The sequence below is a fragment of the Cornus florida genome, unplaced genomic scaffold (assembly GCF_030987335.1).
Source record: "Cornus florida cultivar Cherokee Brave unplaced genomic scaffold, ASM3098733v1 CherokeeBrave_3.0.0_Hap2_Chr09, whole genome shotgun sequence".
Lineage (NCBI taxonomy): Eukaryota > Viridiplantae > Streptophyta > Magnoliopsida > Cornales > Cornaceae > Cornus > Cornus florida.
In genome coordinates this window covers 60,934,493-60,947,372 of record NW_026775579.1, presented here as the reverse complement: position 1 = coordinate 60,947,372, position 12,880 = coordinate 60,934,493, and the positions used below count along the sequence as shown (strand labels likewise).

Below are 12,880 nucleotides of genomic sequence, written 5' to 3'. Positions count from 1 at the left end.
GTAGCTCTCTAATAGGGTCCATCCCATCTTCAATCTTCAACATTTCTTCTCTAAGGATAGTTGACTTCAAAAACAATAGTCTGTTTGGAAATTTGCCAGTAGATATGTGCAACCATCTTCCTAAACTTAGAAGACTTCATCTTTCTCGGAATCAGCTCAACGAACAAAGTCCATCCAATTTATTCAAATGCAAAGAGCTCCAAGATTTATTATTGTCATATAATGGCCTTAATGGCAACATACCAAGAGAAATTGGAAATGTGACTATGCTCAAAGTGTTATATCTTTGGAGGAACCAACTTGAAAAGGTATTATTTTTAAGTTCACATCTAACTCCACAAGTTATTAGTTTTGAAATGTTCCTCATGTGGAGATGAAATGACATAAGCATAATGGAAAATTGATAAACTTAAATAGGAGTATTTTCCAGTAGCAAATTGCTCAACCATATCATGCATAACACTTGCTAAATAGGTCTTGTAAGTTTCTTTTTTATTTAATTATTATTACTACTTTCTAGAAGTTTATATGTGAGGATTTTGTTTCTATTTATATTGGTCATATATAAATGGCAATGTAGGGATTGGGGAGGGTCAATTGTACAGCCTTATCCCGCATGCACATAAGATGAAGATGTTTCTGTGATTCGAACCCGTGACCTCAAGGTCACAATGTTTGTATATCATCATCACCTGTTACTCTTGTGCTTCCTAGCACGAATAAAAACATGGTTAGAACATGATAAGTGCACAACAATTCGACAAATTTACAAAAAAAAATCAAACAGGGATACAACATGGATACATAAAAATTGATAATATAATATATTATTATGTATAATAATAATAATGTTTACTCATTTTATCTATATAAGCACAAATGAAATCACTATTTTGGAGCTCAGAATTAGATGTTTATTATTTTGGTGAACGTTATAATATATTTATAATTAACCCATAATATATTTTAAATTGCATTTAATCTCAAATTTCTAAAAAAATGTAATTGAAAAATCACCTCGGTATGTCTTGGAATGTCCAAAACTTGTCTTGACATGTTCATGGCGTGTCCAATTAAAAAAATAAAATATTCAAATTTTCGGACACGACCAGTCATATCTGACACACGTCAAGATCATGTCTGTGTATTTGATACTGCAATGGCACCCCTAGGTGAAGTTTTTATCCTCTGTGGCTCTTGTGTGACTAATTATTGTTATTACGTAATTATATATTCAGTACAAGCTTATTAGTTTAACAAGGTCGAAAATTATATATGTGTTGTTTCTAACAACTTTGCAGGTGTGATTCCATCATAAATGAACTTATGTTGTATCAATGATTGTATTTATATTCATAATATTAAAGAAAATTGATAAAAAAATAATTTTTAGCCACTGCAACTTTTCACCCTTATCATTCACTGTTTTCACCTTTTATCATTTTTTATAAATGAGCTAGCTTGCATTGCATAGTTTAGTAATTGAATTTGTATAAATCAATCTGATAAAAGGAGAGGATGAACATGTAAGAAAGTTTACTCATCTACACTGATTCACATGAAGCCGAGTCCTTGAATTATGATGAAATTAAAATCACTAAACTATTAATAAAAATAAATAAATCAAATTATTCTCTACAATCATATAGATACCCTGTTTAAGACCGGCTAGGGTCTAAAACTAAAAAATATGTGCTTGGCATCCAGAATTAAAATGGGTGTTGAGCCAAACAAGCAATCCTATACTTTGGTGAAATTGGAACTGAGACCAAAATTTTGTATTTATAAAGTGAATTGTTTGACACAAAATTTCAACACCTCATTTGAAGGAAAAAAAAATAAAAATAAAAAAAAGAAAATTCAAAGCTTTTGTGATTGGTTGAAATCATAAAGCTTCATAGATTGGAAAAAACTGTACAAATATACTTGGGCATACCTATTTCAGTTAGTTAAGGGAAAAAAATTATTTTTAAGTGAACCTATTTCATTACGGTGTATTTTGATTGGATGAATGTATGAATGATGTGTATGTTTCACTCATTTCATATTTTTTCTTAAAATACACCTCGGCTGGCTTAGACAGATGACAAAATCATTTAGCTTTCAATCGACTAACACAAGAAATCACTAATTATTAAATCTTTTATTTTTCACAAATTAATCAAAAGTCAATCATACACCGAGACTATATTAGTAGAATTATCAAAATTACCTTTCATTATTATTATTATTATTATTAGAAATATCCAAAATCATACCAAACAGTGGTGCAAGGAGTTGTAGGAAAAATTTGTGTTGCGGTTGTATTACGCCGCTTGATGGGTAAAACGTATCCACAAGGTCAATCTTGACTAGTGTGGAAAACTGGGAAAACGTATCCACAGTGGGGTGGTCTATCTGACTACTGTGGAAAACTGGGAATTGTACGGCCCTAATTAATATGCCAATACAGCTGGCACCAAACTCTCCACTGTAGAATCTTGTTTTCATTCTATATATATATATATATTTTAAATAAAATAAAATAGGGTTAATAAAAGGATTGTATTAACCCTATTTTATTTAATAGGGTTAATAGGGTTAATAAAAGGATTGTTTCATGACGTAACCCTAGTTTTCTCTCTAGAACATACATGATCTCCCCAAATGTGTTTTTTTTCCAATTATATCGATTTCAATTTCAAGACGCCAAGTTTATTTAACCAAACACATAAAACTACAGATCAAAATCCAAAGTTGAAAGTTCATATTAAATAATTTAAATTGAATTTTGAATGAATGGTCACTCCTCACTAGGTTCCACAATCTCAATAACAATGATGCATGTAACTTTATATTTATTACAGTCATGTTACGTCTCGCTTGACTTCACCGGCTGGTCATGAAACAATGCAACGGGTCAAGCACTTTGAGCATTTTGTGGTTTTGCTTTATGTGGTCACACTGAGTGGCCCGGCCATCTGATTAGACTTTTGCACGCAATTATAATCAACTGTAATCAACTAGACATCCTCATAATCACCGGATCATGATTTCACCATCTTATGATTCTTCTATATATATTTAGGAACATCAGATGTCCTTCCACTTAGCTATCACCACATTCATACCAAATCAATTTATTGCGCCATTGGAGTCATTCAATCTTCTTCACCTATCACATCGATCCAGCACTGCTACTGGCCTTAAACCACAAAAGACGTCAAGTTGGGTACCCATTTTCAAGGGAAATGGAGTATTTTCCGCGGTCGTATTACGTCTTGATGGGTGAAATGTATTCAAGAGGTGACTAAAATTAATCTGACTAGTGAGCCCTGACGTGACTAAAATTTTTGGTGTGTTTCTTTTTAGCCCATCTCAGTGTTTCTTTGTTGTTGTAGTAATCTCGATTGGATAGCTAAGTGGGTGGTTGTGATCAATGAGCATAGATTATCAACTATGCATCCTCATAATCACCAGATCATGACCATGATTTCACCATCTTATATAACATTTTGCTTAGCCTTTCTTGTTTGTTAAGTCGTCCATAAGTCTTCCACATGAAACTCAAACTCATGGAGAGGACTAGCTTCTTTTTTTCTGTTGCATTGTTGATACACTCTCGTTGTTCTATGGTTTGCTTGGCTAGGTCCATTCTTCCAAACTCAACTACCGATCAATATGCTCTGCTTGCCTTCAGATCCCATATCACTTATGAACCTGAAGATGTATTAGCCAATAATTGGTCTACCACTACCCCAGTTTGCAATTGGGTCGGTGTCTCTTGCGGTCTCAGGCACCACAGAGTCACAGCCTTGAATCTGTCTCTTATGGGTCTCCAAGGTACCATCGCTCCACATCTTGGAAATCTCTCATTCCTGGCATCACTTGACATTAGTTACAACAATCTCAAAGGGTATATACCTGAAGAGTTGGCTCATTTGCGTCGATTAAAAGAAATCAATTTGGGGCTCAACAATTTGAGTGGAGGGATTCCATTATGGTTTGGGATTTTACAAAAACTCCATAAGTTGATACTGTATAACAATAGTTTCACAGGTACTGTTCCAAAATCACTATGCAACATCTCGAAGCTACATATATTGGATATCTCAAACAATTCTTTACAAGGAAATATTCCGGAAGAGATTGGTAATCTTTCTAAACTGGAAGTATTACGCTTGTACTTTAACAAGCTCACAGGTGCCATACCATCGACCATCTTCAACATTTCTTCTTTGAGAAGGATTAGTTTGGGAGGCAATGGATTGTCCGGAAGTTTGCCTGTAGATATGTGCAACAATCTTCCTAAGCTTGAAGGATTTTATGTTACTTGGAATCAACTTAGCGGGCAAATTCCATCCAATTTATACAAATGCCGGGAGCTCCAAGTTTTATCATTGTCGGCCAATGACTTCAATGGTAGGATACCTAAAGAAATTGGCAACCTAACCAAGCTCAGGGTGTTGTATCTTGGTGTAAACAACTTGAAAGGTATGATTTTAATTTCACATCTAACTATTCATTATAAGCATAACAAGGGAGAATATCATGTGTTGCTTTTGACAACTTTGCAGGTGTAATTCCATTGGAGATAGCTAATCTTCAACATCTAGAACTAATCGATGTGAGGAGTAGCTCTCTAACAGGAACCATCCCATCTTCTATCCTCAACATTTCATCATTGCAAGTTATAAGCTTCTATAACAATACACTATCTGGAAGCCTCCCAGCGACCATTCATTACAACCTTCCCTTTCTTAGAGTGCTAGATCTTTCTTCAAATCAACTCACAGGTAGTATATCCAAGAAAATTGGGAACCTTACTTCAATCAAAGGCCTGTATCTTCAATACAACTACTTGACAGGTATCTTCAAGACTTTACTACCTTTATTTCACTTCAGTAAATGTTTTCCTTGTGCATAATGAATCTGTATGAAGTTCCAAATTCAAGAGTGCTCCTAACGTTAGAGAAGCTTGTAATTTCATACATGTCATCAAATTTAGTCAGTACATTAAAGAAACATTATTCATCTTTACTTAATTTTTGTATTTTATATAAATAAATATATTACAATATTATATCTCACAAAATCTATGTCAGCACATCTTTAAATATGCAGCCTCCAATTGTTTTATTCCATTTAAAGATCAAAAGTGGCACTACAAATTTTATTCCATTTCAACCATGGAGAGAATAGATTTAAATTAAAACCATGCTTGTATAGTGTGGGTTGGTCGACGTCACAGTTTAACTAATTCTTTTTTCCTTTTATAAAAAAAGCATGGTTGTCAAAATTGTACGATTTTGAGTCGTAAAATTGCACGAGTCTACAACTCAAGCCCCCAAAATCGATCCAAATCGCACCGAAATCGTTCAGTTGGTAGAATTATGAGTGAAATCGGTGGAATCGATAGTAGAATCGTGGAATCGCACGATTTTATGCGATTACACCTATTCTACTTAATTGGATTGTTTGGGCCTTATTTTGGGGGTTGGTTCCTTTTTTTGATGGTTGGGCTACAAAACAAAAAGGGCCCAACACACACTTTGGGTCCAAAGTTTCAATTCTTTGACTACCGGACATCGCGAAAGCCTTGGATAGCTACTTGCCTCCTCCTCACAGCTTTTTGAAGTCTAAACAAGTTGTGTTATTAAACTTACTATCTTTGATTGTTTGAACTTTGAAGTTTTGGACTTTGAAATTGTTCTTTTTTTCTTTGTTTTTTTTTTACCCCTGTTTTGGAATCTGTCAATCTAAAAGTTTAAAGACACAGAATTTTGTTTGAATTTTTTTTTTTTGTGCGAGTATGTTGGCCTTGGGGTTGGGAATTTGGGATGTTAGTATGTTACTCTACTTTGTATTGACGCAATTTACATTTCTCTGATTTTTTAATTTTTTATTTTTTATTTGGAATCTGAAAGTTTAAAGCTTCAGAATTTTGTTGGAATTTTTTTGTTTTTTTTTGTGCGAGTGTGTTGAATACTTGAATCTGAAAGGTAATGCAGTGGAAGAAAGTTCCAACTTAAACAAGAAAAAGAAATAAAAGAATAGATGAGGAAACTTAAAAACAAAACAAGGAACTATTCGCCGTGAAGCAGAGAATTTGGTAGAAATGCTGAAAATGACATGGGTAAATTTTCCTCTCTGGAACCACATTAAAAAAAAAAAAAAAATTTACCTTCAAAATTTATGTTCGGCTTTAAAACTCAATCATAATTTGAAATTTAATTTGTAAATAAAGGCATGCATGCATATATGATAATCTGTAATGCAACTACCCAGTTGGATATAGGTTTGGCATTTTGACAGGCACTTTGTTGTTGATTATGAATCACTTAGATTCACTAAAAAATCTTGGCTAATGCAATGCACACACAATTGTCTAGCAGTTGATTTTTTTATGATTAAAGTCTAATTTTAATAAATATTTTGGCATTAGTTTGTAATCTAAAATTATCTTAAACAAACTACTTTTGCACTGATAAGCAAAAAATTTCCTATTTTTCATACAATTGCATTAGAAAGTTAACCTCTTTGCTAAGCAAATTCTTGTATTATCTTTTGTTAGTTTTCATTCATGTTGTTTCTATTGAATAATCTGCTCCTTTTGACAAAAAAAAAAAAAAGAAAAGAAAAAGTACCAGGAGTATAGAAGGTAAAAAAAAGTTTATATTATAAAAGGTAGGAATGGTATTATAAAATAAGAGATGCATTAATAATCTTAGGGACATTCTTATCATTTTTTTTTTTTTTTTTTTTTTACAAGAAAAAGAGAAGTACGTGAGAGTGCAGTAGTAAAAAGAGGAGTGCGAATTAAGTTTTTCTTGCTTCCTCCATTCTGTATATCAAAAACTCTTAGGTCCAATAAACCAATCGAAACAATGAGAATTAGTCTAGACACAACAATGGTTGCACCATGCATAAGTGTGGATAATTCATGAATGCATACCTTCTCAACTTAATTACCAAAGTCATGCTAATTTGTAAGACTCTTAAAGCTTCAACAATAATGCCGGTGTGTTCATGTTGTGAATGGCAGGTACTTTACCAGATGAGATTGGTAACCTTAATCTCGAGTTTCTTTATGTCAATGGAAACACTTTGACTGGCACCATTCCGTTCAAAATATTTAATGTGTCAACAATGAAACGCCTTGCCCTGTCAGACAATTACTTCTCAGGCCATCTTCCTCTGGACATGGGGGTTAGGCTTTCTAATCTTGAATACCTTAATCTGGGTGGCAATAAACTCGGTGGAAAAATCCCAAGCTCTATCTCGAATGCTTCTAGGCTAATCATCATTGGCATGATGTCACGGGCCTAGAGATTTGGCGCAGCGGCACGGCCCGTGCGGCACCAAGGCGTTGCTTCAGCTCGCGCAAGCGCCCTGGTCAGCCACCACGACCTGCCCTCCCAAGGATACATGCTGACTGGTTTCGGCCTGCCATGGCCTCGTCAGGGGAACGGCTCCAGCTCCCGACCAGTTTGTGCAGGGATGGCCAACTCCCTTCTTCATAGTCAAGTCCACGACCAGCGACAAGCACCTCGAACTGAACCGAGTCGACCTGCCTGAACTCTGAAGAGGTACCATCCTGTGGTCCTGCACGCCCCTTCCCTGGAACCATTCCCAGTCAATGAATGTTCTTAGCCAACCAGCATGCGTATCTTCTATGCGCATGGCGTCGTTAGGAATCGGATCGTGACATTCTCCCCCACCCAAATCCTGCGACGCCCTCGTCGCAGTGCAGCGCTGACTCCGCTGCGTCCAACATTCCAAAGCCTGTCTCCTCCAAGTGGTATGCTCGCCTGCCCACCATCGCTTCCTTGTACAACCCCTGGCTGCACTCGCCCAATGATAGGGTTTCGGGCTAAAGGGACGCCCACTTCTTCGGGACGCAACCCCACGTTATGCCGCCTCCGCGACACCCCGAGCAAACAAGCGCCCTCCGGCTGACTTGATACCCGCCCTTCACAACGGTTTGCACGCCTCTTGAACTTGCAAGAACTTTGGTGCGCGCGGCCCTCCGGCCAACCGATGCGCGCGGCCCTCCGGCTTAAAGGACGCGTCTTCATGGGGAGATGGAGGCTCTCCTCCAACAGCATTGATTGCCCACCGACGCTTTAGTGCACCGTCTTCATTCTCAAGACCCCCGGATCGACAAGGGGGCACGCCTTTGTGCTTTTCCCCAAGTCCTGCTCTGATACCATTTGTCACGGGCCTAGAGATTCGGCGCAGCGGCACGGCCCGTGCGGCACCAAGGCGTTGCTTCAGCTCGCGCAAGCGCCCTGGTCAGCCACCACGACCTGCCCTCCCAAGGATGCATGCTGACTGGTTTCGGCCTGCCATGGCCTCGTCAGGGGAACGGCTCCAGCTCCCGACCAGTTTGTGCAGGGATGGCCAACTCCCTTCTTCATAGTCAAGTCCACGACCAGCGACAAGCACCTCGAACTGAACCGAGTCGACCTGCCTGAACTCTGAAGAGGTACCATCCTGTGGTCCTGCACGCCCCTTCCCTGGAACCATTCCCAGTCAATGAATGTTCTTAGCCAACCAGCATGCGTATCTTCTATGCTCATGGCGTCGTTAGGAATCGGATCGTGACAATGAGCTCTAATTCATTCACTGGATGTATACCCAATACGCTTGGTAGTTTAAGATTCTTGCAGTATCTCGTCCTTGGCTCAAATAGTTTGACCAGAGAATCTTCTACCCCGGAGTTGAGACTTTTCTCTTCTTTAATGAATTGCAGACAATTGAAGCAATTGAGCATATCATTAAATCCCCTAAACGGCATACTTCCAAATTCATTGGGAAATTTGTCTTCCTCGCTTCAAGCCTTTGATGCATTTGGATGCCAACTCAAGGGCAACATCCCAACTAGAATCGGGAATTTTAGCAACTTGTATTTCATAGACTTAAGAAGCAACCAACTGACTGGACCTATCCCAAAAACAATAGGGGCATTAAAAAATCTCGAAAGTTTATATCTTCAAAATAATAGATTGCATGGATACATTCCAGATGATTTTTGTCGGTTAAGGAGATTGGGGGACCTACACTTGAGTGATAATAAGCTATATGGACAGATCCCTACGTGCTTGGGCGAGCTTAAGTCTCTCAGATGGCTCTACCTTGACTCCAACAAATTGACTTCCGGTGTACCGCCAAACTTGTGGAGCCTTGAAGATCTATTGGCTATAAACTTATCCTCAAACTTTCTAAGAGGTTATCTACCATTAGATATTGGAAATTTGAAAGTTATAGGATCTATAGACTTGTCAAGGAATCACTTGTCAGGTACAATCCCCAACACCATCGGAGGAGCTCAGTCGTTAGTTTCTCTCTCCTTGGCGCACAATAAAATGCAAGGACCTATTCCTCACTCGCTGGGCAACTTGATAAGCTTGGAGTTGTTAGATCTATCAGGTAACAACTTTTCTGGAGTTATTCCCAAATCCTTGGAGGCACTCAGGTATCTCCAATATTTCAATGTGTCTTTCAACAGACTAAAAGGAGAAATTCCTACGGGAGGACATTTTGCCAACTTTACAGCCAAGTCATTTTGGCATAATGATGCACTGTGTGGTGTACCACGATTGCAAGTTTCCCCGTGCAAAACCAACAAGAATCCGCAATTTGCTATTCTAAAATATGTTTTACCCTCTGTTGCATTTGCAATTCTTGTTGTGGCCTTTGTATTTTTGTTGATGGGACGCCGAAACCAGAAGATCAAATTGCAGACCCAAGCAGATTTGTCTTCTCTTGCATGGAGGAGGGTTTCGTATGAGGAACTTCTACGAGCAACAGAAGCATTTAGTGATACAAACCTAATCGGCATAGGGAGTTATGGTTCAGTATATAAAGGAGTGCTCTTGGATGGGATGAGTATTGCGGTAAAGGTTTTCAATTTGCAACTAGAAAGAGCCTTCAAGAGTTTTGATGTCGAGTGCGAACTAATGCGCAACATTCGTCATCGAAATCTAATTAAAATTATCAGCAGTTGCACTAACTTGGATTTCAAAGCCTTGATACTAGAGTACATGCCTAATGGGAGCCTCGAGAAGTGGTTGTATTCTCACAACTGTTGCTTGGATATCCTCCAACGATTAAATATCATGATAGATGTTGCATCAGCCTTAGAATATCTACATCATGGTCATACAACACCCATTGTTCACTGCGATTTGAAGCCCAGCAATGTCCTCCTCGATGAAGACATGGTTGCACACGTTGCTGATTTTGGAATTGCAAAACTCTTAAGTGAAGGGGATCTTATGGTACAAACCATGACCTTGGCAACAATTGGGTATATGGCACCAGGTGATGTTCCTATTTTATTATTATTATTATTATTTTTTGAAGACATTAAATTCTCCATTCCATGCTATAGTTCGGTTCCAGTTTTGAATTCTTAATTAACGTTAATGTCATGCATAGAATATGGAACGGGAGGAATAGTATCTACAAGAGGTGACGTCTACAGTTACGGTGTTATGTTGCTAGAAACATTCACGAGGAAGAAGCCGACGGAAGAAATGTTTGCTGGGGAGAGCTTGAAGCATTGGGTGAATGAAGCATTAATGGATGGTTCAATCATTGGAGTTGTGGACTGTAATTTGATGGGAAGAGAAGAAGAAGATTTCTCTGTGAAGGAGCAATGTGTATCATCAATCTTGGGTTTGGCCATGGAATGTTCAAATGATTCACTTGAGAAAAGGATCAACATCGAAGAAGTCTTGGTTAGACTCAAAAAATTTAGGGTCTCCTTTCTAGCAAATATTGGTAGGACTAGAATTTAAAAGCAATCAAGATTATTATGTATTAGGTTTAGTAATATTATGTACTTCCCACATTATTTCCTGTTATAGTGAGGCTAATATCTTCTTTTTATTTCACAATTTAATCAAGAAAAAATGTCTCTATATATATAATCAAAACTGAAAAAACTACTTCAATTTGAGCAAACTATGCAAATTGAATTTGAATATTTAAATTCAAAGTCAATTGAAAAAAAAAAAAAAAAACCTACTTCAAATTTTTTTTTTTTTTTTTTCCTAAATAAACCTGCTTCAATTTGCATATTTTGACAAACAAAAAAGAGAAATCAGATGTGGACATGGTGTAATGGAACCCGAATCGTCAAAATGCAACAAAATTAGTTATAGCCTCTCTTTTTTTTTTTTTTTTCAATCTTGCATATAGTGCCCAAAATTTATTAATACACAATTTTTTCTCTTAACATACTTTTTTTTTTTTTTAAAAAAAAAAAAGAAAAAGAAAAAAGAAGAAGGTATTTTTATTGAATTTTTAAAGATCATATAACACGAATAATGATATATTGATGATTAATTCCAAGTCATTGTTAAGAGTGAAGATGAAATAGCAGTATAGATGGGCTAGGGTTCTATTTTAATAGGGATGAATGGTTATAATCTGAATTAAGTTTGGCTCATCTTAAATAAAAGGAGCTCATATTAGGTTTATAGTACGTAGGCTAAGCTTTTATCACATAAAATTATCAAGGTATCTATATAATTTTCATCAACTCCAAACGAGTCTATTAACAAGTTTATTCACCAACATATTCGCAAACATACTAGCCGAGCCAGGATTATTTGAAATTAGTTAGTTAATTAAACAAGATTAAAAAATCTATTTGAAATTGATTCGCGAGTCGAAGTCCAACTGTTTATAGAAGGAGTAAGCTTTTTCATCGTTTTCGTGTCTAGCTCCATCACAAACTTGACCAGCGATCAATTTGCTCTTCTTGCTGTCAGAGACCATATCACTCGCAACCCTGAAGATGTATTGGCTAGTAATTGGTCCACCACTAGCTCTGTTTGCAATTGGGTTGGTGTCTCATGTGGTCTTAGGCACCACAGAGTCACAGCCTTGAATCTCTCTTGTATGGGTCTCCAAGGCACCATTGCTCCTGTAACGACCGGGGTTTTTTAACCTGGTGCGTCAGTGATGAACCAAAAGTTGACCCGATAACGGATCTGAAATGCAAAAGCAAAAGATAAAACCAAAGTCTCTAGGGACATATATCATCCCTAAGACACAAGAGTGACCTTCCATGAAGTCACGGAACTTAAAGAAATAACCGAAAGCGAGAGTTAAAACAAAAAAGGTCAAATGTACCCTGTGGCACCAATGACGGCCAAACGAACGAAATCTAGTTCAAACTAGACTATGTACACCATTAAATAGCTTAAACGAAATGAACAAGGTCCTATTGGAACAAACAAGCAGAGTTAACAAGCCTAAGCAACGAACCAAACAAAACCCACAAGACAGCCCCATTTCGGTCGACCGAAATGGAGCTTCGGTCGACCGAAGTAAGCCAAGAGAAGAAGGGAAATGACCCTTCATTTCGGTCGACCGAAATGACAAACCGGTCAACCGGTTTGTGGCTCGAGACTGAAAATGGCTACTGGAATTGGACTTTTGCTATTCAATTGAAAACCAAAGAGCATCGGTCGACCGAAACAAGCCACCGGTTGATTGAAACAGGTTAAAAATGTGAAAATGAACCTACTATGCACCAACACTGAAAAAGAGACTTTAAATCTCATTTGAATCCCCCATGGTATGATCAAATTGCATTATATGCAAGTGTGTGACGATGTGAACATACACGCAAGTATAATATGACATTTTGAACATGTTACAATGGCCTACGGCCTCATTACGTTTCATTTACAAAATTTGACATGTCAACCATCCAAAGTTAGAAAAGTTACATTTCAAAGGCAAAACTTGAAGTTTAAATACATACACTTGAACTTAAAGGTTTATGGCCCTTGGCCTCATGTCATACATATCAAATAGGTCCCAAATAATGTATCCAAGTACACTTTACATGTCATAAGGAAAAAATGACATAATTGAACCT

At 37.3% G+C, this 12,880-nt stretch overlaps 1 protein-coding gene across 1 annotated transcript; it reads left to right on the top strand.

Moving 5' to 3' along the window:
* Nucleotides 1-3,485: 3,485 nt before the first annotated feature.
* LOC132274071 (probable LRR receptor-like serine/threonine-protein kinase At3g47570) lies at nt 3,486-11,003 on the top strand. Its single transcript, XM_059775230.1, has 5 exons — nt 3,486-4,473; nt 4,557-4,847; nt 7,025-7,295; nt 8,594-10,305; nt 10,423-11,003. Exons 1-5 carry the CDS (start codon nt 3,540-3,542, stop codon nt 10,782-10,784), a joined length of 3,570 nt encoding a protein of 1,189 aa, XP_059631213.1. The 5' UTR covers nt 3,486-3,539; the 3' UTR covers nt 10,785-11,003.
* Nucleotides 11,004-12,880: the final 1,877 nt, after the last annotated feature.